The sequence below is a fragment of the Cardiocondyla obscurior genome, linkage group LG25 (assembly GCF_019399895.1).
Source record: "Cardiocondyla obscurior isolate alpha-2009 linkage group LG25, Cobs3.1, whole genome shotgun sequence".
Classification (NCBI taxonomy): Eukaryota; Metazoa; Arthropoda; class Insecta; order Hymenoptera; family Formicidae; genus Cardiocondyla; species Cardiocondyla obscurior.
Window position 1 is genome coordinate 2,191,548 of NC_091888.1, and position 24,733 is coordinate 2,216,280.

The following is a 24,733-nucleotide window of genomic DNA, read 5'->3' on the forward strand; positions in this document are numbered from 1 at the left end:
AGAAATAAGAAATATAAATGTTAAAAACTTAAATTAGGAAATTTATTTACACATTTTACAAAAATAATATTTTTATTTTTTCTCTCATACTCTTGCATACACGCTTTCACACACTCACACATACACACAATTACTTTAATATTTTTACATTTAATTAATTTACGTTGTTCTCCTCTTCGCCCTCATTATCATCGTCTTCTTCTTCTTCTTCTTCCTGCGCGAAATTTGGTATAATTTTCCCGACCGCAGCCTTAAAATCGTCTTCAGAGGCGTCCCACATTGGCTCGAGTCCGTGGGCTTTTCTAATTTCCTCCTGAGAGAGAGACGGGAGGTTGAAAAGCAATCGGAGATCGAACGTGTCAAATACGTTCATCTCCCACAATTCGCCTGTATTCCTCCGCAAGATTTTTCTCTCGTACCGCATGTGATCCATGCGGTATCCGTTAATTATTTTTCCTCGGAAGATAGCCTCACGAATGTCGAAAGACTGAAAAAGATAAATATTTAATTACAAATTTTGTTTGAGAGAGTGAATATTACACATATACTACCTACCTGCGGTGGGATGACGACCCGCACCTCGCGCTGAAGCTGCACTTCCTCCATCTCTATTCCGCCGACCACGATTTTCTGTAATAAAATAAAACGTTTTATTTTTATCTACGCTTAAAGAAAATAATTAAGAGTTTATAATCGTGTAAAATATACTTACTCCTCTGACCGGATGCGTGATGTTTATTACCACGTTTTCCATTTTTGCTTTCTCCAGCTTTATTTCATCGACCACGATTTTCTGTAACAAAATAAAACGTTTTATTTTTATTTACGCTTAAAGAAAATAATTAAGAGTTTATATTCGTGTAAAATATACTTATTTCTCTGACCGGGTGCGAGATGTTTATTACCGCGTTTTCCATTTTTGCTTTCTTATTTTTTCTTGGGAAGTTGCTTCTCTCGTGGCAGATGCAAAATGTGCTTGGTTGACTGTCGAGCGTCACCACGAAATCTCACTAAGAGCACTTTTGAGCGTTTTTGGGAGGAGTCTATGCGTTTTGATTGGCTATCTGCTTAGAAATAGAATAGTTGTGGGAAATAGAATAGGAGAAGGATTTGTAGGCTCGTCCAAATAATGTAAGCGTTATTACAGATACGAGTTTATTAAAATTTTCTTTTTGACAAAAATATAACATGTGTAATTTTACTGTGTTACATAGTACGATTTTTTGAAATTATATGAAAAATTTCAGTAAAGCGCAGCGAAGTTAATTCTAAATATACAATATCGAAGTACAGATCGAGAAAAGCCGAATCTCGTAACTGACTGCGTACATTGCGCGCGATATTGTCATAATTCGCTCTTAATGTTAATTTTACAAATTCGTAATCCAATTGCGACTTTGAAAGATTTAATTCTATTTCCTTAGTCAAATTACGAGCGCACTCGTTGACACTCGTCGCCTGCGAGTGTAAAAGTTCTAAGCGAGCGTCGACACATTTTGCAATATTTTCCAGCCCCACGTATGTGGTTTTTTGCATTACCACTCCGACTGTGTAGTTTTTTCATTTCTTCGGTTGATGAGATCCCGTATCTTCTTCATTCACGCTTTTTTTTTCCTGGATTTTTGACCGAATTATCAGCGAGCTGCTCTTCTTCGGTTTCCTTATAAGCCACCAATATCGATCGCGCTCTGTATGCAGTGGTGAAATTGACAAGTATATTGTCGAAAGTGATAGGATCAGGCTTGAACCCTTTATTCGTATTTAAATACTCGCTCATGAGTTTGAAGTTTGCGTGAAATTTCCCCCATGTTTCCTCGTTAAAATAAATTCCAGCTGAATGACTGCCGGTTAATTTCACCATGGGAGTAAAGTTTCCTTCATCCGTTGTTTGCAGGCCCACGTGAATCATTTTTGTATGCGAAATGTTGGTTGCATACGTTGTTGCTAGCAGCATATGTAATTGATCGTATTTTTTCACCTCCTGCCTTCCGAAACGCTTATCAAACCTCGTTCACCCACGCGGTTCGTAGAATTATTTTCACCGTTGCCACTTGCCATTTTTCCGGCACTATGTAATATTTTACGTATTTTTTAAAATATTTAACGGAAATATTCAGCGTACTCGTCGTATCCGCGCGGAAGAAAACCACTGTCTCAAGTGTATAAATTGCAGATTGTGAGCTCGCACCCACAAAACACCATGCTTATATAGTAATTTTATAACCCCCTCCAGCATAAGATTGTTTTGTGCTAGCACAAAATGCATCTGGGAGTGGAAAATTTAAACAATATTGTTTTAGACTTATTGTTATATGACTCTTCCCTGAAAATGGGAAAATTTAGTCGTAAATTTGATTTCAAATCTAATTTATCGCATTGAACAATCTCGTCAATAAAAAAGAAAGAATCGAACAAAAAATATATTGTTTAAACATTTTCGTTGTAGATAAAATATAAAGGCGTCATAAATATTTTCGAGAAATATTTCTAAACTTTTCTACAATATTTCTAGAATATTTCTAGAATATTTCACAAAATGCTAAGTTTTACCTGAATGTAAAACGCTGACAAAAAAATTCTTAGAGTAATATTTTTCGAGATAAGAACGTCCAAGACTTGGCTTTGTTCCATTTCGTTAACTGACAACTTGCTATAATACAGGGTGTCTCAGCCCATGTGTAAAATCCTATACAGATAGGTAGGTCTTGGGGAGATAAATAAAAAAGTTTTTTAACATTTTGAAAAATTCTCAACCGTTATTGAGAAAAAAATTAATTTGTTTAGCGCAAAAACGACAAGGAAGCTGCGGGCGAGTGAGCGCGACAGGCGAATGGCTAGGAATGGCGCCGTCGCCTATCGCGCTCACTCACGTGTAGCTTCCTTGTCGCTCTTGCGCTAGACAAATTAATTTTTTTCTTAATAAGTATTGAGAAATTTTCAAAACGTTAAAGAACTTTTTTTACTTATCTCCCCAAGACCTACCTATCTGTATAGGATTTTACACATGGGCTGAGACACCCTGTATAATAAAGGGCTAGTCTTGCTGAAAAATTAAGTGTCACGTCAGCCTGACAATTGTTACCGTGAAAATCGGACAAAAAGTAAGTCCTTAAATACAGTATACTAAGAGACAGTAAGAACAGTGAGCGTCGGTACTTTTGATCTTTTTCATCCAAATATTTCTGGTCACGTGACTCGGCGCAATGTTTTTGGGCGGCAAATGCCGTATGAATAATTTTGTGGGCCTCAAGAAATTGAAGTCTTTAGGCATCAAATGCCGTATAAATAGTACGTGGGCCCCGAGAAATTAAACAATGTTTTTTTTTTAATTTTGCATATTGCACATTGGAGGGGTGGGTTTGTTAACAATTATATTATCTTGTAATTCTTGTAACTTGTAAAGGATAAAATAAATAATAAAATAATGAGAGAAATAAAATATAATTAAAATACGAAAAATACATTTATAGTATAGATAAATAACGGTGTTAAAAAATACATTTATAATTAGTTTATACAGGGTGTTTTTGATCAGTGGACTTTCCCGAAACTCCGCCCGAAATCGGTAATAAATTACCAGATTATTACAAGCTCAGAAACACTCTGTATAACTTATACATTAATCATTACGCCAAATAATTAGTTTATTTAAATTACTTCTATTCTTAAAATTTCTATTAATAAATGTTAAACTATAATATAATTTCATACGCGCAACTAAACGAATTAAATAATTATATGGAAAATTCTTACATGGATGTAGAAAGTCAATTTTTTTAAATTCGTTAACATATTTGTTCATAACATTTTCTTGTATAACAAATTCTTCAAATCGATCATAAAAAATTGTATTCATCTGAGTTACAAAATATGCAAATGTCGTAGGTGGTACATGTAAGGATCCAAACAGATTATCAATTTTATTGTTACGTCCTGTAAACTCCACATCTCCTTTTTCCGACACATGGTTGATAAGATAGATAAAGAGAAGTATACCGAATGTATTGGTATCAAAGGAGAGGGTTCTAAGCTTCCAGAAAAATAATTTTTACTGACAGAATATCCTGAATCGCCAGATGTATAAATAAAAGAAGGAACTTGAAACAATTGTGCAACAGGGGATCAATCATGAATCTTTTCCCCTAGAAGTGAAAAGTGAAACTAGTGAAGAGTGAAAAATGTTAACCTATAATATAACGAAGTGATATAATATCGGGTGCTCAAAAACAAACTAATGATGTACGTGTAAAATCGAGGATAAATAAAGAAAGATGAAATTTATTTCCAACGTGCAATTAATAAAAGATAAAGTAAAAGGTAAAAAAAAGGTAAAAAAGGTAAAATAAAAAAAAGGTAAAATATAAAAAATAAAATATATTTTAAACTTTCAACTTAATAAATTATGTACTAACATTTAATTTTTCTTTTTTAGACGAACTGAACTATCCGTTGACGACTTAGAGACTGAACTTGAAAGAGAAAAACGATGGAGGAGTGTCTATATGACTTTAATTTTTTATTAAATTTTTATTTTTTTAAGAAACATGGAAAGTTATAAAACCAGACTATGTGGCTTCATGGACTTTGTTTGTGCATTCTTTGTTTTAGTTTTTAATTTTATTTTTCTCGAGACGTAAATGTATTTATTTTCTGACGTTTATAAAAATAAAAATACGTTTATAAAAATAAAACTTTATAATAAATATTAAATTGAAACTTTTAATTTGGTTCAAATATTTTTTTATGTATTATATGGGACTATTAATAAGCGTTGGAACTGTAATAGCCTGTATTACGTTCACCATGATTGGACCACTTTGCAAAAGGTAATTATACATATAGAGTCAATATTTTTGTAACAAAGTATAATTTTATTATTTCTATTTAATTAGTAATAAATAATAATAATTAGTATAATTAATATAATAATAATTAGTAATAAATAATAAATAATATTTCAAATATTAAGAATTAGTGAATATGCAGTGGTGCTTTTGTTTTTAAGTTTTGTTTTAAATATATGAAAGTAAAAGTGACTAATATATTTTACGTGTTATTCGCTATGGCAGCTGCATTATTTATTATCATTATTGAAAATAATAATAATAATAATAATGAAAATAATAATGTTAATGTACGTGTAACTCGCAGAATGTTACGGGATACACAAAATCCATTTGATATCCCTGAAAATCTTTTATACATTTATATAGATAATACAAACTTATACAGGGTGTCCCAGTTGATGTAAAAAAGTTCTTAGTTGTAGGTTGGGCTTCTGAAAATAAGTAGAAAAGTCCTATACGGTTTTGTAAGTTAGGCGTTAATAACCGAGAAAATAACATTTAAAGATTTGACGCCCCGCGTGCGAGCAAAAACGCGCCGTTTGAAGCTACCGAGACGTTAGTGGACCTAGAGGTGTGGCTTATCTTACTGTATTCACAAAGAAATGAGTAACCTATGAATCTTTGTAAATAGAGTGGGATGGGCCACACCACCACTCTATTTACAGAGATTCATAGATTACTCATTTCTTTGTGAATAGAGTAAGATAAGCCACACCTCTAGGTCCACTAACATCTCGGTAGCTTTCAGCGGCGCGTTCTACGCACGGGGGCGTCAAATCTTTAAATGTTATTTCTCGGTTATTAACGCCTAACCAAAACCAACTTTTCTACTTATTTTCGGAAGCCAACTTTTACACCCCTATTAAGACACAAACTTATTATTCTAAACAAAATTGTATTTACAGATTAACACGAGAAGCTGCTAGACAATTGTGTGAAGATTTATTGCCCTATATTCCTTCTGGAACAAGAGCAACAGCAATTCCTCCTCATTGTAAAGTATGTATATATTGTAATTGATATAAATATTTATAATTATTAAATATGTTATATATATTATCTATAAATTTTTTTTTTTTTTCACAGATTTTTGCTTGTTTGAATTTTTTTGCTTCTGGATCATATCAGCGTCGCGTGGGCCAAGACTTTCTGTCGAGTATGTGTCAAGCTTCGGTATCTGGAGCTATTCACAGCGTTGTCGAAGCACTAAATAATATTATGAATCGTTGGATAAAGTTTCCGACTGATTATTTTGATATCAAACACGTTAAACAACAGTAAGTTTGTAATAAACTAAAGATAATAGTATAGCTTTATTTATTATATAATATAACTTTTATTATGTTTACAATAATTACATTTTAGATTTTTGATTCACTGCAATTTTCCTGGAGTAATTGGCGCGGTGGATGGTACACACATCGCAATATTTCCGCCAAATAAAGAAAGGGAGCATTTGTACATTAATCGTAAATTGTTTCACTCATTAAATGTTATGCTGGTCAGTATAATTAGTAAAAAGCACAAGCAATTTAATTAGTAATTCAATTACTTTTTTTTTTAGATAAGTGACTACAATGGAAAGATACTTGCAGTGAACAGTTCTCATGGAGGAAGAACTCATGATTCACGAGTGTGGAACGCCTCCATAATTTCAACACATTTACGACAACAATATTTGAATGGACAACAAAATTGTTGGTTATTAGGTATAACAAACATATTTTTAACATTAATATTACCTTATACATATATAATTTATAAATTAAATATTATTTTATGTATGTTATATTTTAAAGGAGATTCAGGATATCCTTTGTTGCCGTATTTGATGACACCGAAATTGAGACAAATTCCCGGAACACCTTCTGCTCGATATACAGAGGCTCATGTAACAGCACGTTGTAGCATAGAAAGAGCAATTGGAATGCTAAAAGGACGGTGAAGGTGTTTAAGAAAAGAAAGGGGTCTACACTATTCGCCTGAATTTGCTGGTAAAATTTATATTAATATATACAATCGCTCGCATATGTGTAAATGTTTTTTAATCTTTATACCTTATTTTTAATTTTTTAACTTTGTAATTATAATAATTTCAGCTCTTATTGTCAATGCGTGTTGTGTAGTGCAGAATGTAGCAAAATTTTTCAATGTGCACCAACCGGAAATATATTTAGATGAAATGGACAGAGAAGAAGCAAATAATGCAATAGCGGACGATAGAGATTTAATTAATAATGGAAACGTAGTCCGAGAACATATTATAAACACGTATTTTAATTGAAGATAAAACTTATTTAAATTAAACTTTATTTAGATTTATTTAACAACAAATTAAAATTATGTAACGAATTAAACAATTAAACAATTAAACAAATTAAAACTATGTAACAATTATTTTGACAATTCTAATACACTTCTAATTTTCTGTAGTTCCACCAGAATACCTTTATGAACTTCTAATATTTCTTTTTGAACGGCAACTTCCTCTTTTTTTAATTTTAATTTTCTTTCTTGAAAATTTAATAATTTTTCTGTAGCCGTCTGCATTGTTGTTTGTTCTGAAATATAAAATTAGTTATTTAAATTTATTAATTTTATACATATATGTGTGTGTGTACATTATCTCATGTTAATATTTAACATACCTGTACATATATTTTCTGCAGTTATACGTTCAACATTGCTTGTGGAAGGTCCATCGTAAATGTTATTTTCTTCTAATTATTTATTATTTATTATTTATTTGTTTTTAATTATTATTATTCTATTTATTATTTAATTATTTATACATATATATGTATTCACATATGTGTATACACAGGGTGTCCAAAAAACTTACCTTGAATATTATTTGATAAATATATTTCTCCCTCGGGAATATTTAATAAGCCTGCGGCTTCGGGAGTTAAAAATTCTAGTAAATTTTCTTCTAAAGAAGAAAAATTAACATTTTTTGGGGAGCCTCCACCCGTTTTCATTCCATTACTACGCCTTTTTGTTTCTTCTTTTAAAACATTCATTTTCCAATCCTTCCATGTCTGAAAAAAATATTATAAATTATGTGTATGTACATATATATTTATATATATATATGTGAGAGGTATATTATGAGGACAATTTCATTAAACCACTGTATATTATGTAGACCAAACGATATTATGAGGACAGTCCTCATAATATTTTAATGAATACCGTACATTATGTGGACCGGACCTCGTAATATCTTCAAGAATTTTCGTACATTATGAGAACCACCTTCAAAATATATATGCAACGCACGTTATGAGGACTTTTCAGTTTTTGTGTTTTATACAGGGTGTCCCAAACATACGTAAACAAACTTTTAGGGTAGATAGAACGTCTAAAAAGAAAACGAAAAGTCCTATACCGTTTTCTGAAATTCTTACTCGTTTTCAATAAAAAAAAGAAAATTTATATACACGCGAGAGCGACAAGAAAGCGTGGACTGAGTGAGCGCGCGATAGACAGCGGCGAGTATATCTTAAAAGCGATGGGCAGAGTCAGCGCGCTACGAGCGAGACGAGGCGACAACGCGCGTTGTCGCTTCATTTCGCTCGTATGTTGTCGCATCGCCTTGCTCGCGCGTTGTCTCCTTGTCTCGCTCGCTACGCGCTAGTTTCGCCCATTCTTTTTAAGCGATACTCGCCGCTGTCTATCGCGTGCTCACTAAGTCCACGCTTTCTTGTTGCTCTCGCGCGTATATAAATTAATTTTTTTTATTAAAAACGAGTAAGAATTTTTGAAAACGGTATAGGACTGACTTTTTGTTTTCTTTTTAGACGTTCTATCTACCCTAAAAGTTTGTTTACGTATGTTTGGGACACCCTGTAGATATCAATAAATATCTTATTTAATTTGTTGCAACTTATATACAAAAATCTGTAGTAAAATAAAAAATGTCAAAAAAATAAATTATATAATTGAATTTAAAAAATCATAATTATTTGTGCACAATTAATGACTATGTAACGAAAAATCCAGAATGTAAATCAGGAAAACACATATGCGCGCTTTCTTTCTAACGTGCGCGAGACGTTTTCTGTCCAAAAATACGCCCATATGACCTTGATAAATTGTAGATATAATGTGATATTATTTATATGCCTATACTTTATACAATTAGTAAATTGTACAAAAGTAAAGATAATTTTATTTATTGCTATTCTATATTTAATTTGTTAAACTTTTATTTTATTTTATTTCTTATTCGTGTATGTAAATTACGTCAAATTAAATAAGATACTCATTGCAATATGTATAATACAGAAATATAATAGGTCCTCATAATGTGCGTTATGCATAATTTTAAATACGGACCTCATAATGTACGAAAGTCGGTAAAGGTTGGAAAAAAGTAATCTATTATTTTTTCACTAGATGGCTTTAGTGACATATATCACGTAATGTATTAATCGTCTAGCTTCATGTTTATACTTTGTAGAAGTGGCATTCCGTACTAAAGAAAAGTTCTTCAAAAGTTTTGTGGTTAGTCAACTTTGTTGTGATTTACAGCGTGAGAAAAATGGACAACAATAAAGGGAAAATTGGCTATATTTTACAATTTTTCTTTCATAAAAGTGAAAACGTGAGCCAGGCGGTTAAAATTGTAAATGAAGTTTATGGTCTTGTTATTGTGACAGCTAATTACGCGCAATTTTGGTTTCATCGATTCCGTTGCGGTAATTTCGACATTAAAGACGCACCTCGCATAGGAAAGCCCGTCATCGAAAACAGCGATAAAATTATAGAAATGATCGAAGTAAACCGTCATATTAGCAGTCGCAGCATCGCTCAAGAACTGAAGATCAATCATAAAATAGTATTAAATCATTTACAGAAGGCTGGATTTCGCAAAAAGCTTCATGTTTGTGTGAAACATTTATTTACAATACGTGTGGCACTCAAACATCATGCTTTTTCTGGAATCCAGCTTTATGTAAATGATTTATTAATTAATTAATTTATATATTAATTAATTAATTAATTAATTTATTTATTTTTTTTAATTATGAGGACCTATTACAATTTTATATTCTACATATTGCAATAGGTATTTTATCTATTTAGCCGTAATTTATATACACAAACATGCAATAAAAAAGAAAATTATCAAATAAAATATATAAAAGCGATAGATAAAATTATTTTTAATTTGTAAAATTATGATACGCACAACACAAAATATCATATTTACATTCCATAAATGTGATATAAACAAATAATTGACAGTAAACATCGCGCACGTTACAAACAAAGCGCGCATATACGTTTCACTGATTTAAAATTGTTATTACGGCAAATTAAATGAGACAGTCATTGCGATATACAGAATTTAAGAATGTAATAGATCCTCATAATGTACGTTATGCATAATTTTAAATACGGTCCTCATAATGTACGAAAGTCGGTATATCCATTAAGAAGGACGGAATATTACAATGCACATAAAATGTTACAAAGAACAACTTCAATTAAATTATAACAGATGCTTTTCGATTAAAACGGACTAATTAATACATCTACATACTACGCCTTTAATTGTACAAATTATGCATGTAAGTTTATGTATGAAATCAACATTATCAATTTGACAGCTTCTAATACGCAGGCACTATTTTCAGATGTATTAATTAGTTTATTTTAATCGTAATTCATCTGTCAAAATTTAACTGAAGTTGGTCTTTATAACATTTTATAGGTATGGTCATTTTCCAATCTTTGTAACGGATTCACTGACTTTCGTGCATTATGAGGACCACATAAAAACATATGCCAAACACATATTGAAACTTTTCTATTATTTGTGTTGTGTATATAATAGTTGTGAAACAGATAAACGGTGTGAGAAAAAACGAAAGATAGACAATAAAAAAAAACAGCGAGAGAGAGAGAAAAAGACAGCGGAGAGCGGAGAGCGGAGAGCGGAGAGCGGAGAGCGGAGAGCGGAGAGCGGAGAGCGGAGAGCGGAGAGCGGAGAGCGGAGTGCGGAGAGCGGAGAGCGGAGAGCGGAGAGCGGAGAGCGGAGAGCGGAGAGCGGAGAGCGGAGAGCGGAGAGCGGAGAGCGGAGAGCGGAGAGCGGAGAGCGGAGAGCGGAGAGCGGAGGCGGAGCGGAGTGCGGAGGCGGAGAGCGGAGAGCGGAGAGCGGAGGCGGAGCGGAGAGCGGAGCGGAGCGGAGCGGAGAGCGGAGAGCGGAGAGAGAGAGAGAGAGATATGAGTATAATAAAACGTTTAACTACGATATGCAAGTAGAATATATATTTTATTACGTAATTAAAACAAATATATTTTTAGTACATGCGTATCAAGAAATTAAATCGTTTTCGTTATTTTTTGTTTTTGATTCATTAACTATGCTTTTATCATAACAGCAGTCCTACGTTTTAAATCTGTTGGATTTGTTTTAATTAATTCTTGAATTTGATGTAACGTTGGTAACTTCTTTGTTGTAATATAACTTCCAAAGGCATCCAATACAAGTTTTTTTTCAGTTTCATTCCATGGTACTCTTTTACACTTTCCATATGGTGATGCTGCAAATAAATTAATTATGTTAAAGAATAAAATTACATTTTATTATTAGATAATTAAATAATAAAGTGAATAGTATTTAATAACTATGTTAAATTTTTCTTACAACGTATATTTTAAGGTAAAACTTACTAGAGCGTTTCTTTTTTTGTGGAACATATTTTTTTGTGTCAGTATCATTGTCGGTTAAAGAAGAATTATCAGAATCTAAAATAAATGTGTAAAAAAAACCTTAAGATTGTGTGTAAATATTTTAAAATATTATTACAATTTAAAATGCTTGGAATTATACCGTTTTCAAAATCATTTTTTCCATTATCATCACATTCTTCTTCATCGTTAGAATTATTTTCGTTCTTATCTTGACCACTGGCAGACTGTAATAATTTCGACATTCGTAAAATTTCTCGATGAACTACTGGCATTCTGTAATTGTTACGATGAATTTTTTCTTCATGTCCCATGAAATTAGCAAGGTCCGTAATTTCTGTCTCCGACAAGTTTAGATTGATTCCCAATGTTGCTACATGTTTACGTAGAGTAGTACCTCGTAAAGTTTCAGGTTGATCAGCTCCACATTTAAATGAAAATTTGCGCATAAGATCGCATGCTTTTAAGAATGCATCTTTATTTTTATCCATATTAGGAATACCAAAAACATAAGGATTTTTTGACATAACCCCAGCTTTTTTTCTATATTTAAGAATTAATTCCACACATTTTTGTAGTTCAGAATCTAATAATACAGCTACGGTACGATTTAGTTTTCCACGTATGGTAAATCGCACATATTCCATGGCTATTTTTTGGCATTCAGGCGAAAGTGCATTAAATCCATCTACATTTGTCTCTGGATCAATTTTTTGATAATTTTTATAATCTTCAATTAAAGTTCTTTCCATCTTTCCTGCTCTTCGTCTGTTAAATAGTTGTATTGATATTAACGTACTTTCAGCAAGCTGTAGCCAATCGTTGTACGAAAACTTTGTCTTTAAATTATTTAAAGCCGTAAGGCGACGCATTTTTAAAAAGTTCTCTAATTTTTTAATGTCGTTAATGGAAGGATGAATAACTTTTTTCTTTCTTTTTAGTTGAGATTGCGTTTCTAAGGCCACTTTATTGATTGCTAGGCCATATTCATTATTTAATAACGTTAAAAAGTTTTTTACTTGTTTTTGTTTTACATTATCTTTGAATATAGTTATAGAAATTAGCGTTTTTCCTGTAGATTTTAATAACGTGCCTAATGATGTTGCTAATGACGGAACTCTATAGGTCTTTGTTGAATTATCAAAACCAGCAAGAATGTTTATAACATCGATACATATTCCATAATATTTTGGATGATAAACTGATGATAACTCATCTATATCTCGAGAGTGTTGTTTGATTTCTAGAAGGAAACGGTCAAGTTGCCTCAATCGCTGTCGTATCATATCATGATGATGTAGAGATGGATATTTTAGACAAAGTTTATTTCCATGTTCCATAATTAATTCATCGTAACTTATAAGACGAGTTATTCTATCGTCACGACATCGTGGCATTACTATTTGACGTAAAACATTGTTGGCTACGCTCGCATATCTACCCATGATTTGCCGACTAAGAACATTACAGACTCTAGTACCTTTACGTTTCGTGTGAATGCAATGTGCTGTATGCTGCCTTAAATTTGCTTTATTAAAGAATCCTTTACATTTTGGACAAGCAGTATAATCTTGAGCAGTATTTTGACATTTTTCAGCAGGTCTTCTGCAAACTAATAATTCGCCAGTATTCACGTCAGTATTAATATTGTAATAAAAATCTCCTTCTCTTCGCAACATGTTGATGACATTTTTTCTTTTATTGCATTTCTTTGGTAAATCTCTAAATATTTGTACTCGTTTCTCATCTTTATGTTTCCTCTCTAAGTGTCGAGCAATTTTTGATTGCCACGTTTTACAAAATAAACAGAAATGTTTTCTAAAAACTCGTTTAGATCCCTTTGATGGAGCTGACTGAACATACATTTCTTCGTCATTGCGTGACGATGTACCACAAATATTAGTTCTTAATGAAACATTTAATCCTAAACTGGTAGAATCATTAAAGGAACTACTTTTTAAAGTTCTACTTGCAGACGTATTATTTGATACATTTTTTTCTTCTTTAGATAACTCAGGTGGAATATACTCTCTGTCTGAATCAGAACTATCATTATCATTTTGAGAACCTAAAATAATTAAAATATTGTCAGAATAACGTTAATTGAAATTTAATTGTATTAATACTGATTATAAAAAACTTAACCACATTTTAATGGAGAATGAACCATTAAATCTTTTTCGTATACTTGTTCAGAATTATATAAATCAAAATTTTTATTAAAATTGAGCAGTGCGTTGTCGAAAACTGCATTATTGTTCCTAAAATATGTTATACGTTAACAAACTAATAATCACAAATTATTTGGTAAAAGTACAGTTTTCTCATAAAAGTGACTTGAGTACCAATTTATTTCAGAAGTTGAAATTTCTAATTAGCCATCTGCAAGATTTTCACATTGAGTTACCAATAATTCATTTTCAACCCATTTATAAGTCAATGTTTCACTCACTGGCGTTAACGATTCATTTAAAATTGATAATTGACTTTTTGATAACAGGTCACTGAAATAGAATTTATAACATTTTTTATCATTATTATAGTATATATTCTTAAGAAAGTACATTTTTTAAAACAGAAATAACATTACTTTTTTTTAATCTGATACTGAATACTTCAAAAATGGTCTATGCATTATACGACTGAAAAAATTAAAGTTGTATCTATGAGTAGTAAGGTTAATCTATTTCAATATTTTCTATTGAGGAAGTCAATTTTCAAGACGAGTTCTTTTTATATATTAATCTATGTACAATTTTTATAAATTAATTATTTTATTTAAAATGTTAACCTCTTTCAGCACTTTTGATATAAAACTTAACATATAAAATTTTAACATAGCTCTTTACATAACTTTAATTTTTATGTTTTTTAAATTGTAAAGTGACAATACTTTTTCTACCAGCATTATATTCAGGCTTACATTTTACTTCCACACAAACGCATACGCACACAAACAGGCACACGCACAGAGAGAGAGAGAGAGAGAGAGTTAAGACAAAGGTAAAATAGATTATAACTATTTATAAAAAAATAATATACTACATTCTTTCATTTTATTTTGTTCTTAAGAATTGTAATTTGCTCTCATTATAATTACTAATAAATATTATAAAGCCCTTAGTTTATCTCTCACATGATGTTTCTGGTTTACTATCAGATGATAATACCAGGACAGATTGAGAAAATGGTTCGTTGCTAATAATTGTTGGCTTATTATTTGATACTGTATCAAATATGTTTGTCATATCAATATTCTTATCTGTGCTATTACTTTCTAAAGAAATATTTTCTTTATTTAATTCCAAATCATTAAAATCTGTAATTAAAAGTGCTCATGCACGCTGGCTGTCAAGTCACACAACGAAACAGAAACATGATCCGTAGAGCGCCGAGAGAAACGAGACGACGGGGAAAATGTGGTGGGAGGCGTATTGATGCCCCATTCTGTAATGATACATCATTACCGGCATCAGTTTGCTGTAATTATTAACAAATTTACCGTCTTTCGTGTATTGTGAGGACTATATATATTTAAAATGATGCAAGAAGCAAATTATGAGGACCGTATTAATGAGATCCCATTTAATGCGCATGTACGAAAAAGACCGGTTCGTTTGTCATCATTGCTTCTGCACTGGTACAGAGTAAAAACAAAGCAAGTGAAATTCAGACTCTTAGGTTTCTGTACAATTATAACGGTATTTTATGTGAAAGAAATTTACGTGTAGTAACTAATTGTGGCGACAAGATGTAACTGTGTTGGCGTCTTACCGTTGTTTAAGAAATTGTTTAATTAACCTATTCTATTATAAACAATAATGTTTTAAGGTTATTTTAATAAGGTTATATAACGTTGTGTAATAGTTTTTGCAAAATGTATACTAAAGAAAAGTTTGCAATTATTTTATTAAAAAATGGTGAATATGATATATGTAAACTTAGCGATATTAAGAAAATTAAAAACGACAAACGGTTTATCAAAAAAAGCGATAAGAAAACTGTGGAACTTGTTGCTGTTCATTGTAAGATAAGCCAGATTAAATTACATTATACATATTAATTTTTATATAATATATGTTATAAAACAATGTATTTGCAGGTAATCATCAAATATTAAATGAAATAATTCAAAACCTGAGAGGTAATCTTCCAAAAGTAGAAATAAAAAGTTTTGAAGTAAGACAGAAGGAAGTAATTGAGAAATTTGATCTTAGTACACAAACATCAACTGATAAATCAGAAATGTTTGATTCATCAGCTTGTATTACAAGTTCTACTAGTGTATCAATTACATCTGAAAGTAAAGGTATCAAAATACAAAACTGGAAGTTCAGTTTTATAACGCTGATAAACTACGGAAGAAATTTCTTGTATTGTAATATTGTTAAAAAAATTTTATTTTTATATTTTATTTGATATATAAATGTTTTACATTACATATTGTTATAGACAGATTTGTGTCTTAAAATTGTTTTTTTTTAATTACAGATTTTAATGATTTGGAATTAAATAAAGAAAATATTTCTTTAGAAAGTAATAGCACAGATAAGAATATTGATATGACAAACGTATTTGATACAGTATCAAATAATAAGCCAACAATTATTAGCAACGAACCATTTTCTCAATCTGTCCTGGTATTATCATCTGATAGTAAACCAGAAACATCATGTGAGAGATAAACTAAGGGCTTTATAATATTTATTAGTAATTATAATGAGAGCAAATTACAATTCTTAAGAACAAAATAAAATGAAAGAATGTAGTATATTATTTTTTTATAAATAGTTATAATCTATTTTACCTTTGTCTTAACTCTCTCTCTCTCTCTCTCTCTGTGCGTGTGCCTGTTTGTGTGCGTATGCGTTTGTGTGGAAGTAAAATGTAAGCCTGAATATAATGCTGGTAGAAAAAGTATTGTCACTTTACAATTTAAAAAACATAAAAATTAAAGTTATGTAAAGAGCTATGTTAAAATTTTATATGTTAAGTTTTATATCAAAAGTGCTGAAAGAGGTTAACATTTTAAATAAAATAATTAATTTATAAAAATTGTACATAGATTAATATATAAAAAGAACTCGTCTTGAAAATTGACTTCCTCAATAGAAAATATTGAAATAGATTAACCTTACTACTCATAGATACAACTTTAATTTTTTCAGTCGTATAATGCATAGACCATTTTTGAAGTATTCAGTATCAGATTAAAAAAAAGTAATGTTATTTCTGTTTTAAAAAATGTACTTTCTTAAGAATATATACTATAATAATGATAAAAAATGTTATATATTCTATTTCAGTGACCTGTTATCAAAAAGTCAATTATCAATTTTAAATGAATCGTTAACGCCAGTGAGTGAAACATTGACTTATAAATGGGTTGAAAATGAATTATTGGTAACTCAATGTGAAAATCTTGCAGATGGCCAATTAGAAATTTCAACTTCTGAAATAAATTGGTACTCAAGTCACTTTTATGAGAAAACTGTACTTTTACCAAATAATTTGTGATTATTAGTTTGTTAACGTATAACATATTTTAGGAACAATAATGCAGTTTTCGACAACGCACTGCTCAATTTTAATAAAAATTTTGATTTATATAATTCTGAACAAGTATACGAAAAAGATTTAATGGTTCATTCTCCATTAAAATGTGGTTAAGTTTTTTATAATCAGTATTAATACAATTAAATTTCAATTAACGTTATTCTGACAATATTTTAATTATTTTAGGTTCTCAAAATGATAATGATAGTTCTGATTCAGACAGAGAGTATATTCCACCTGAGTTATCTAAAGAAGAAAAAAATGTATCAAATAATACGTCTGCAAGTAGAACTTTAAAAAGTAGTTCCTTTAATGATTCTACCAGTTTAGGATTAAATGTTTCATTAAGAACTAATATTTGTGGTACATCGTCACGCAATGACGAAGAAATGTATGTTCAGTCAGCTCCATCAAAGGGATCTAAACGAGTTTTTAGAAAACATTTCTGTTTATTTTGTAAAACGTGGCAATCAAAAATTGCTCGACACTTAGAGAGGAAACATAAAGATGAGAAACGAGTACAAATATTTAGAGATTTACCAAAGAAATGCAATAAAAGAAAAAATGTCATCAACATGTTGCGAAGAGAAGGAGATTTTTATTACAATATTAATACTGACGTGAATACTGGCGAATTATTAGTTTGCAGAAGACCTGCTGAAAAATGTCAAAATACTGCTCAAGATTATACTGCTTGTCCAAAATGTAAAGGATTCTTTAATAAAGCAAATTTAAGGCAGCATACAGCACATTGCATTCACACGAAACGTAAAGGTACTAGAGTCTGTAATGTTCTTAGTCGGCAAATCATGGGTAGATATGCGAGCGTAGCCAACAATGTTTTACGTCAAATAGTAATGCCACGATGTCGTGACGATAGAATAACTCGTCTTATAAGTTACGATGAATTAATTATGGAACATGGAAATAAACTTTGTCTAAAATATCCATCTCTACATCATCATGATATGATACGACAGCGATTGAGGCAACTTGACCGTTTCCTTCTAGAAATCAAACAACACTCTCGAGATATAGATGAGTTATCATCAGTTTATCATCCAAAATATTATGGAATATGTATCGATGTTATAAACATTCTTGCTGGTTTTGATAATTCAACAAAGACCTATAGAGTTCCGTCATTAGCAACATCATTAGGCACGTTATTAAAATCTACAGGAAAAACGCTAATTTCTATAACTATATTCAAAGATAATGTAAAACAAAAACAAGTAAAAAACTTTTTAACGTTATTAAATAATGAATATGGCCTAGCAATCAATAAAGTGGCCTTAGAAACGCAATCTCAACTAAAAAGAAAGAAAAAAGTTATTCATCCTTCCATTAACGACATTAAAAAATTAGAGAACTTTTTAAAAATGCGTCGCCTTACGGCTTTAAATAATTTAAAGACAAAGTTTTCGTACAACGATTGGCTACAGCTTGCTGAAAGTACGTTAATATCAATACAACTATTTAACAGACGAAGAGCAGGAAAGATGGAAAGAACTTTAATTGAAGATTATAAAAATTATCAAAAAATTGATCCAGAGACAAATGTAGATGGATTTAATGCACTTTCGCCTGAATGCCAAAAAATAGCCATGGAATATGTGCGATTTACCATACGTGGAAAACTAAATCGTACCGTAGCTGTATTATTAGATTCTGAACTACAAAAATGTGTGGAATTAATTCTTAAATATAGAAAAAAAGCTGGGGTTATGTCAAAAAATCCTTATGTTTTTGGTATTCCTAATATGGATAAAAATAAAGATGCATTCTTAAAAGCATGCGATCTTATGCGCAAATTTTCATTTAAATGTGGAGCTGATCAACCTGAAACTTTACGAGGTACTACTCTACGTAAACATGTAGCAACATTGGGAATCAATCTAAACTTGTCGGAGACAGAAATTACGGACCTTGCTAATTTCATGGGACATGAAGAAAAAATTCATCGTAACAATTACAGAATGCCAGTAGTTCATCGAGAAATTTTACGAATGTCGAAATTATTACAGTCTGCCAGTGGTCAAGATAAGAACGAAAATAATTCTAACGATGAAGAAGAATGTGATGATAATGGAAAAAATGATTTTGAAAACGGTATAATTCCAAGCATTTTAAATTGTAATAATATTTTAAAATATTTACACACAATCTTAAGGTTTTTTTTACACATTTATTTTAGATTCTGATAATTCTTCTTTAACCGACAATGATACTGACACAAAAAAATATGTTCCACAAAAAAAGAAACGCTCTAGTAAGTTTTACCTTAAAATATACGTTGTAAGAAAAATTTAACATAGTTATTAAATACTATTCACTTTATTATTTAATTATCTAATAATAAAATGTAATTTTATTCTTTAACATAATTAATTTATTTGCAGCATCACCATATGGAAAGTGTAAAAGAGTACCATGGAATGAAACTGAAAAAAAACTTGTATTGGATGCCTTTGGAAGTTATATTACAACAAAGAAGTTACCAACGTTACATCAAATTCAAGAATTAATTAAAACAAATCCAACAGATTTAAAACGTAGGACTGCTGTTATGATAAAAGCATAGTTAATGAATCAAAAACAAAAAATAACGAAAACGATTTAATTTCTTGATACGCATGTACTAAAAATATATTTGTTTTAATTACGTAATAAAATATATATTCTACTTGCATATCGTAGTTAAACGTTTTATTATACTCATATCTCTCTCTCTCTCTCTCTCCGCTCTCCGCTCTCCGCTCTCCGCTCTCCGCTCTCCGCTCTCCGCTCTCCGCTCTCCGCTCTCCGCTCTCCGCTCTCCGCTCTCCGCTCTCCGCTCTCCGCTCTCCGCTCTCCGCTCTCCGCTCTCCGCTCTCCGCTCTCCGCTCTCCGCTCTCCGCTCTCCGCTCTCCGCTCTCCGCTCTCCGCTCTCCGCTCTCCGCCCTCCGCTCTCCGCTCTCCGCTCTCCGCTCTCCGCTCTCCGCTCTCCGCTCTCCGCTCTCCGCTCTCCGCTCTCCGCTCTCCGCTGTCTTTTTCTCTCTCTCTCGCTGTTTTTTTTTATTGTCTATCTTTCGTTTTTTCTCACACCGTTTATCTGTTTCACAACTATTATATACACAACACAAATAATAGAAAAGTTTCAATATGTGTTTGGCATATGTTTTTATGTGGTCCTCATAATGCACGAAAGTCAGTGAATCCGTTACAAAGATTGGAAAATGACCATACCTATAAAATGTTATAAAGACCAACTTCAGTTAAATTTTGACAGATGAATTACGATTAAAATGAACTAATTAATACATCTGAAAATAGTGCCTGCGTATTAGAAGCTGTCAAATTGATAATGTTGATTTCATACATAAACTTACATGCATAATTTGTACAATTAAAGGCGTAGTATGTAGATGTATTAATTAGTCTGTTTTAATCGAAAAGCATCTGTTATAATTTAATTGAAGTTGTTCTTTGTAACATTTTATGTGCATTGTAATATTCCGTCCTTCTTAATGGATATACCGACTTTCGTACATTATGAGGACCGTATTTAAAATTATGCATAACGTACATTATGAGGACCTATTACATTCTTAAATTCTGTATATCGCAATGACTGTCTTATTTAATTTGCTGTATTTTATATACAGGAATATACAGTAAAGTAAAATGTTAAACAAGTAAAATATATGAGATTCTTAAATAAAATTATTTATATTTTTATACAGTTAGTATACATAGTTTATATAACGGTATTTTTAGTTACATTCCATAAAGCACATATGCACGCATATGTCACAGTGAACGTTGCGTACGTTGTAGGCAAATGCGCATATATGCCCTTCCTTGAACGCAGCTTTAAGATTTTGTTATACCGAGTGTTTGATGTAATGTTTTGTTTCCGATAATTGTAGATAGATATTGGGAGTACAAATCGAAAAGTCAGATATCATTTCGTAAAATTCGTAACCGTTATCGTGTAAGAAATTACTGAATTTTTACGAATTGGCGCGGAGCATGTAATGAGTCGGGCGCGGCAGGTGAGAGCGGGTGAGTCTTAGGGAGAGAACGGGGGTTAAACCCCGCGCAACACTTGTCTATTATACCACGCGTTGACTTTTCCGACCCTCACCTCACAATTGTCGCGCGGCGTTTAACCCCCGTTCTCTCCCTAAGACTTACCCGCCCGCACCTGCCGCGCCCGACTTATTACGTGCTTCGCGCCAATTCGTCATAATTCAGTAATTTCTTACTTGGCAACGGTTACGAATGTTACTAAATGATATCTAACTTTTCGATTTGTTTTCCCGATATCTATCTACAGTTACCGGGAACGAAATCTTACATCAAACATCTTGTATAAGTACACTAATTGTGAAAAATTAAATTTATTTTCTAATGCTACTATACATATAGAGTGAGTCACTTAACGTGACCTCTACAAATTTTTCTTAAATTACTAGTATAAAATGTTTTGTACCAAATATTATATTACATATATTGTGACATGAAATGCTTTAGTTTATTTTCTGCTATTTTGTTTTTTTATTGAGATATCAAGATCACCTTCTGTTAAAAGATTACATAATAATTTATCATGCCACCGCCGCGGGGCAGCACCTCGTTGCCGATCGCCGGTGACGGATCGATATCAATCCATCGTTCGATTATCGCCTTCGATACTCGAAAGTGTTGCCGGCTCGAGTCTTATCAGTGTCGTCTCAGCTGTGTAAAGATTCGCCTCGTGTGCATCAAGAGTTTAGTGTGCTTTTCGCGGATTTTCCACTCATCGTTGGTCGACTCATCTCTTTGTTCTTTTGTGCAAGCTTATCAGAATCATCGCCGTGTGCAACTCTGGAAGACTCACCGATAGAAGCAAGTAGAAGAAATCATTCTGCAGCACGAGGCGTGTTGAACTTCGTGCTCAGTATCCTATCTGACTTTGCAGCTAATACCTGGGATAATTAATATAATTACGCGTGGTGAGACATTCATTGCGAACTCGATTAATTAGATAGTTTAATTCAGTGTGCACTCATCCGAAAACTCACCGTAAAGATCTCATCTCGCGGCCACGTGCGTGTCGCGTTGTCTCTGAGTGACTCGCTCGAATACGAAGGACTTCACCCGCCTTCTTGTCGTTAAAAGTACCGGCCACGATCGCGTTGCCATCCTCGCGGCTTATCACTCATTTGTATTCTCAATTTTTATACACTTTTAGTTTTTTTAAAGAATAATGAATACACTTGTCCAAATTTCAATAAAACATCTAACGCTGAGTTATGATAAATACAGAACACAAAATTCAGTGTTTTTCAAAGCGTGAATGTTGCATAATTTTTAATATAGTTTGCATAATGTAAGAAAATTGACAAACACCTTAGTACTACTGGTAATATGCAACAATACATATTAAAATATTACCAAAACTGTCTCATTTCTATATTAATAAAAAAGGACAAAAACTGTATTTATTATGGTGTCAGTTCTGTGAATAGAGAGAAGCTAAAATTAATTTTACTGGAATTTTTTGTAGGTCCTCAAAATTATCGTTGTAACCATTTTTTAATTTTTGCTATATTCTGCCTGCTATAATGCATATTTAGTTAGTTTTTTATTCAGAAGTATAAATTTATATTAAAAATGGTTATTATATATACAGGGTAGTCCATTTAAATTGAGACATTAAAATATCTCAGAAACACTGCGCTGAATCGAAAAATGTTTCACACAAAAGTTGTATGTTTTCGAGAGGGACATTTCGAGAGGGTGGTGATCTTGAGTTTGACCTTGATGTCGAATTTGTAAGTCATTAAAATGTCTACTTTAAAATCTTAAACGGAAACCCCAACTTTTTATTGCAGATTTTTATTCTTCATTGAAAAGTAAGTAACTTTTGTCTGAAACATTTTTTCGAAAAAAGTCAACTTATGTTTTTAAAATGTTCTTAAACTATTTTCAAAAGTCATCTTCAAGATCATTTTAATGCTATAAGATGACATATTTCGGAAGAATGTTTTATACAAAAGTTGTGTGGTATAGAGTGAGACATATTGTGATATTATTGGTTTGACCTTTAAATGGAATATCAAGGTGAAATAAAGGTCAACTTCATATTTAACCATTATTTTACCTTGACATTCCACCTAAAAATCAAACCAATAATATCACAATATGTCTCACTCTATACCACAAAATCTTTGTATGAAACATTTTTCCAAAATATGTCATCTTATAGCATTAAAATAATCTTGAAGATGACTTTTGAGAATAGTTTAAAGACATTTTAAGAACATAAGTTGACTTTTTTCAAAAGAATGTTTCAAAAAAAAGTTATTTATTTCTCGATAAAAAACAAGAATCTGTAATAAAAAGTTGGGGTTTCCATTTAAGATTTTAAAGTTGACTTTGAAATAATCTACAAATTTGACATCAAGGTCAAACGCAAGATCACCACCGGATGTCCCCCTTGAAAACATTCAACTTTTGTATGAAACATTTTTCGATTTAGCCCAGTGTTTCTGAGATATTTTAATGTCTCAATTTAAATAGACTACTCTGTATATACAGGGTGTCCCGTCTAAAGTGTACACCACCGCGGATTTAGAAAGATATTGGAAATATAAGTAAAAAAATTCTATACTATTTTGGAAAATTCTCAACCGTTATAGAGAAAAAAATTAAAATGTTTAAAATGATTAGGCGTAAGAGCGACAAGGAAGCTGCGCGTGAGTGAGCGCAACAGGCGACGGCGCCATTCCTAACCATTCGCCTATTGCGCTCACTCACGCCCAGCTTCCTTGTCGCTCTTACGCCTATACAATTTATACATTTTAATTTTTTTCTCAATAACGGTTGAGAATTTTCCAAAATAGTATAGGATTTTTTTACTTATATTTCCAATATCTTTCTAAATCTACAGTGGTGTACACTTAAGATAAAACACCCTGTATAAACACTTTAATTTAAAGCATACAATTCTGTTATTAAGAAACAAAATGTTGGTTCTCATAATGTACTATTAGTATACGATAATAAAAATGTTTAATATCTTGAAAAAAATTGAAGTATATATGAAAAATGTTATTGATACACTCATCTACATGTCGATGTATACCTATGTATGCGGAAATATCTATGTTTTGTGCCGGTCCTCACTGTATACGGTTCACATAGCTATATATATACATATAAGTAACTATATTATAAATTAAAATTAATTACTTTTATCCATTCCATACTGGATTTTTTAGGTCCGTATACCACTGAATTCATAGATGTTGATAATTCTTGTAATAATACTTCCTAAAATTTTATAATTAAATATAATTTATTTTAATATATATATATATATATATATATATATATATATATATATATCTTTTTTTAATATATATTTACCATTTGGTGTTTGCTTTCACCTTTTCGACGTAGCCTTCCTCTGGCTACGTCTGGATGTTGCTTCATCCATTCAAGTAAAATTTCTTTTTGTTCCTGCGTTGTATTCATTCTACAAATTAATTTTTCATAATTTAATGTATAAATATTATTGTAAAATATTATAAGTGATATAATATTAATATATGTTATATTATTCTTATATATATTATATTATTACATACTATTAATAT

At 31.4% G+C, this 24,733-nt stretch overlaps 4 protein-coding genes and 2 pseudogenes across 4 annotated transcripts; 3 read left to right on the plus strand and 3 right to left on the minus strand.

The window, feature by feature from the left end:
- LOC139111745 (uncharacterized) lies at window positions 1–1,036 on the minus strand. Its single transcript, XM_070672214.1, has 3 exons — window positions 713–1,036; window positions 556–630; window positions 1–487 (listed from the first exon to the last, which is right to left on the minus strand). The coding sequence occupies exons 1-3, from the start codon at window positions 752–754 to the stop codon at window positions 155–157; spliced, it is 450 nt and encodes a 149-aa protein (XP_070528315.1). The 5' UTR covers window positions 755–1,036; the 3' UTR covers window positions 1–154.
- A 155-nt stretch (window positions 1,037–1,191) lies between these two features.
- On the minus strand, window positions 1,192–2,008 carry LOC139111712 (uncharacterized; annotated as a pseudogene).
- A 3,054-nt stretch (window positions 2,009–5,062) lies between these two features.
- LOC139111713 (putative nuclease HARBI1) lies at window positions 5,063–7,403 on the plus strand (annotated as a pseudogene).
- Window positions 7,404–9,393: 1,990 nt separating this feature from the next.
- On the plus strand, window positions 9,394–9,831 carry LOC139111714 (histone-lysine N-methyltransferase SETMAR-like). The gene has a single exon (XM_070672184.1). It carries the CDS (start codon window positions 9,394–9,396, stop codon window positions 9,829–9,831), a length of 438 nt encoding a protein of 145 aa, XP_070528285.1.
- A 1,253-nt stretch (window positions 9,832–11,084) lies between these two features.
- Window positions 11,085–13,883, minus strand: LOC139111715 (uncharacterized). The gene is made up of 3 exons (XM_070672186.1): window positions 11,668–13,883; window positions 11,532–11,606; window positions 11,085–11,413 (listed from the first exon to the last, which is right to left on the minus strand). Exons 1-3 carry the CDS (start codon window positions 13,412–13,414, stop codon window positions 11,220–11,222), a joined length of 2,016 nt encoding a protein of 671 aa, XP_070528287.1. The 5' UTR covers window positions 13,415–13,883; the 3' UTR covers window positions 11,085–11,219.
- A 1,543-nt stretch (window positions 13,884–15,426) lies between these two features.
- On the plus strand, window positions 15,427–19,689 carry LOC139111716 (uncharacterized). The gene is made up of 8 exons (XM_070672187.1): window positions 15,427–15,574; window positions 15,652–15,858; window positions 16,041–16,223; window positions 16,909–17,014; window positions 17,099–17,214; window positions 17,292–19,217; window positions 19,303–19,377; window positions 19,508–19,689. Exons 1-8 carry the CDS (start codon window positions 15,427–15,429, stop codon window positions 19,687–19,689), a joined length of 2,943 nt encoding a protein of 980 aa, XP_070528288.1.
- Window positions 19,690–24,733: the final 5,044 nt, after the last annotated feature.

Coding starts and splice junctions, on each gene's coding strand:
- LOC139111745 (XM_070672214.1), bottom strand. CDS start 754: ATGGAAAACGTGGTAATAAACATCACGCATCCGGTCAGAGGA. Junction 631..712: donor TCACGCATCCGGTCAGAGGA/GTAAGTATATTT, acceptor ATTTTATTACAG/AAAATCGTGGTCGGCGGAAT. Junction 488..555: donor GGGTCGTCATCCCACCGCAG/GTAGGTAGTATA, acceptor TATCTTTTTCAG/TCTTTCGACATTCGTGAGGC.
- LOC139111714 (XM_070672184.1), top strand. CDS start 9,394: ATGGACAACAATAAAGGGAAAATTGGCTATATTTTACAATTTTTCTTT.
- LOC139111715 (XM_070672186.1), bottom strand. CDS start 13,414: ATGTATGTTCAGTCAGCTCCATCAAAGGGATCTAAACGAGTTTTTAGA. Junction 11,607..11,667: donor AATTCCAAGCATTTTAAATT/GTAATAATATTT, acceptor CATTTATTTTAG/ATTCTGATAATTCTTCTTTA. Junction 11,414..11,531: donor ACAAAAAAAGAAACGCTCTA/GTAAGTTTTACC, acceptor TTAACATAATTA/ATTTATTTGCAGCATCACCA.
- LOC139111716 (XM_070672187.1), top strand. CDS start 15,427: ATGTATACTAAAGAAAAGTTTGCAATTATTTTATTAAAAAATGGTGAA. Junction 17,015..17,098: donor TCAACTTCTGAAATAAATTG/GTACTCAAGTCA, acceptor AACATATTTTAG/GAACAATAATGCAGTTTTCG. Junction 19,218..19,302: donor AAAAAATGATTTTGAAAACG/GTATAATTCCAA, acceptor CATTTATTTTAG/ATTCTGATAATTCTTCTTTA.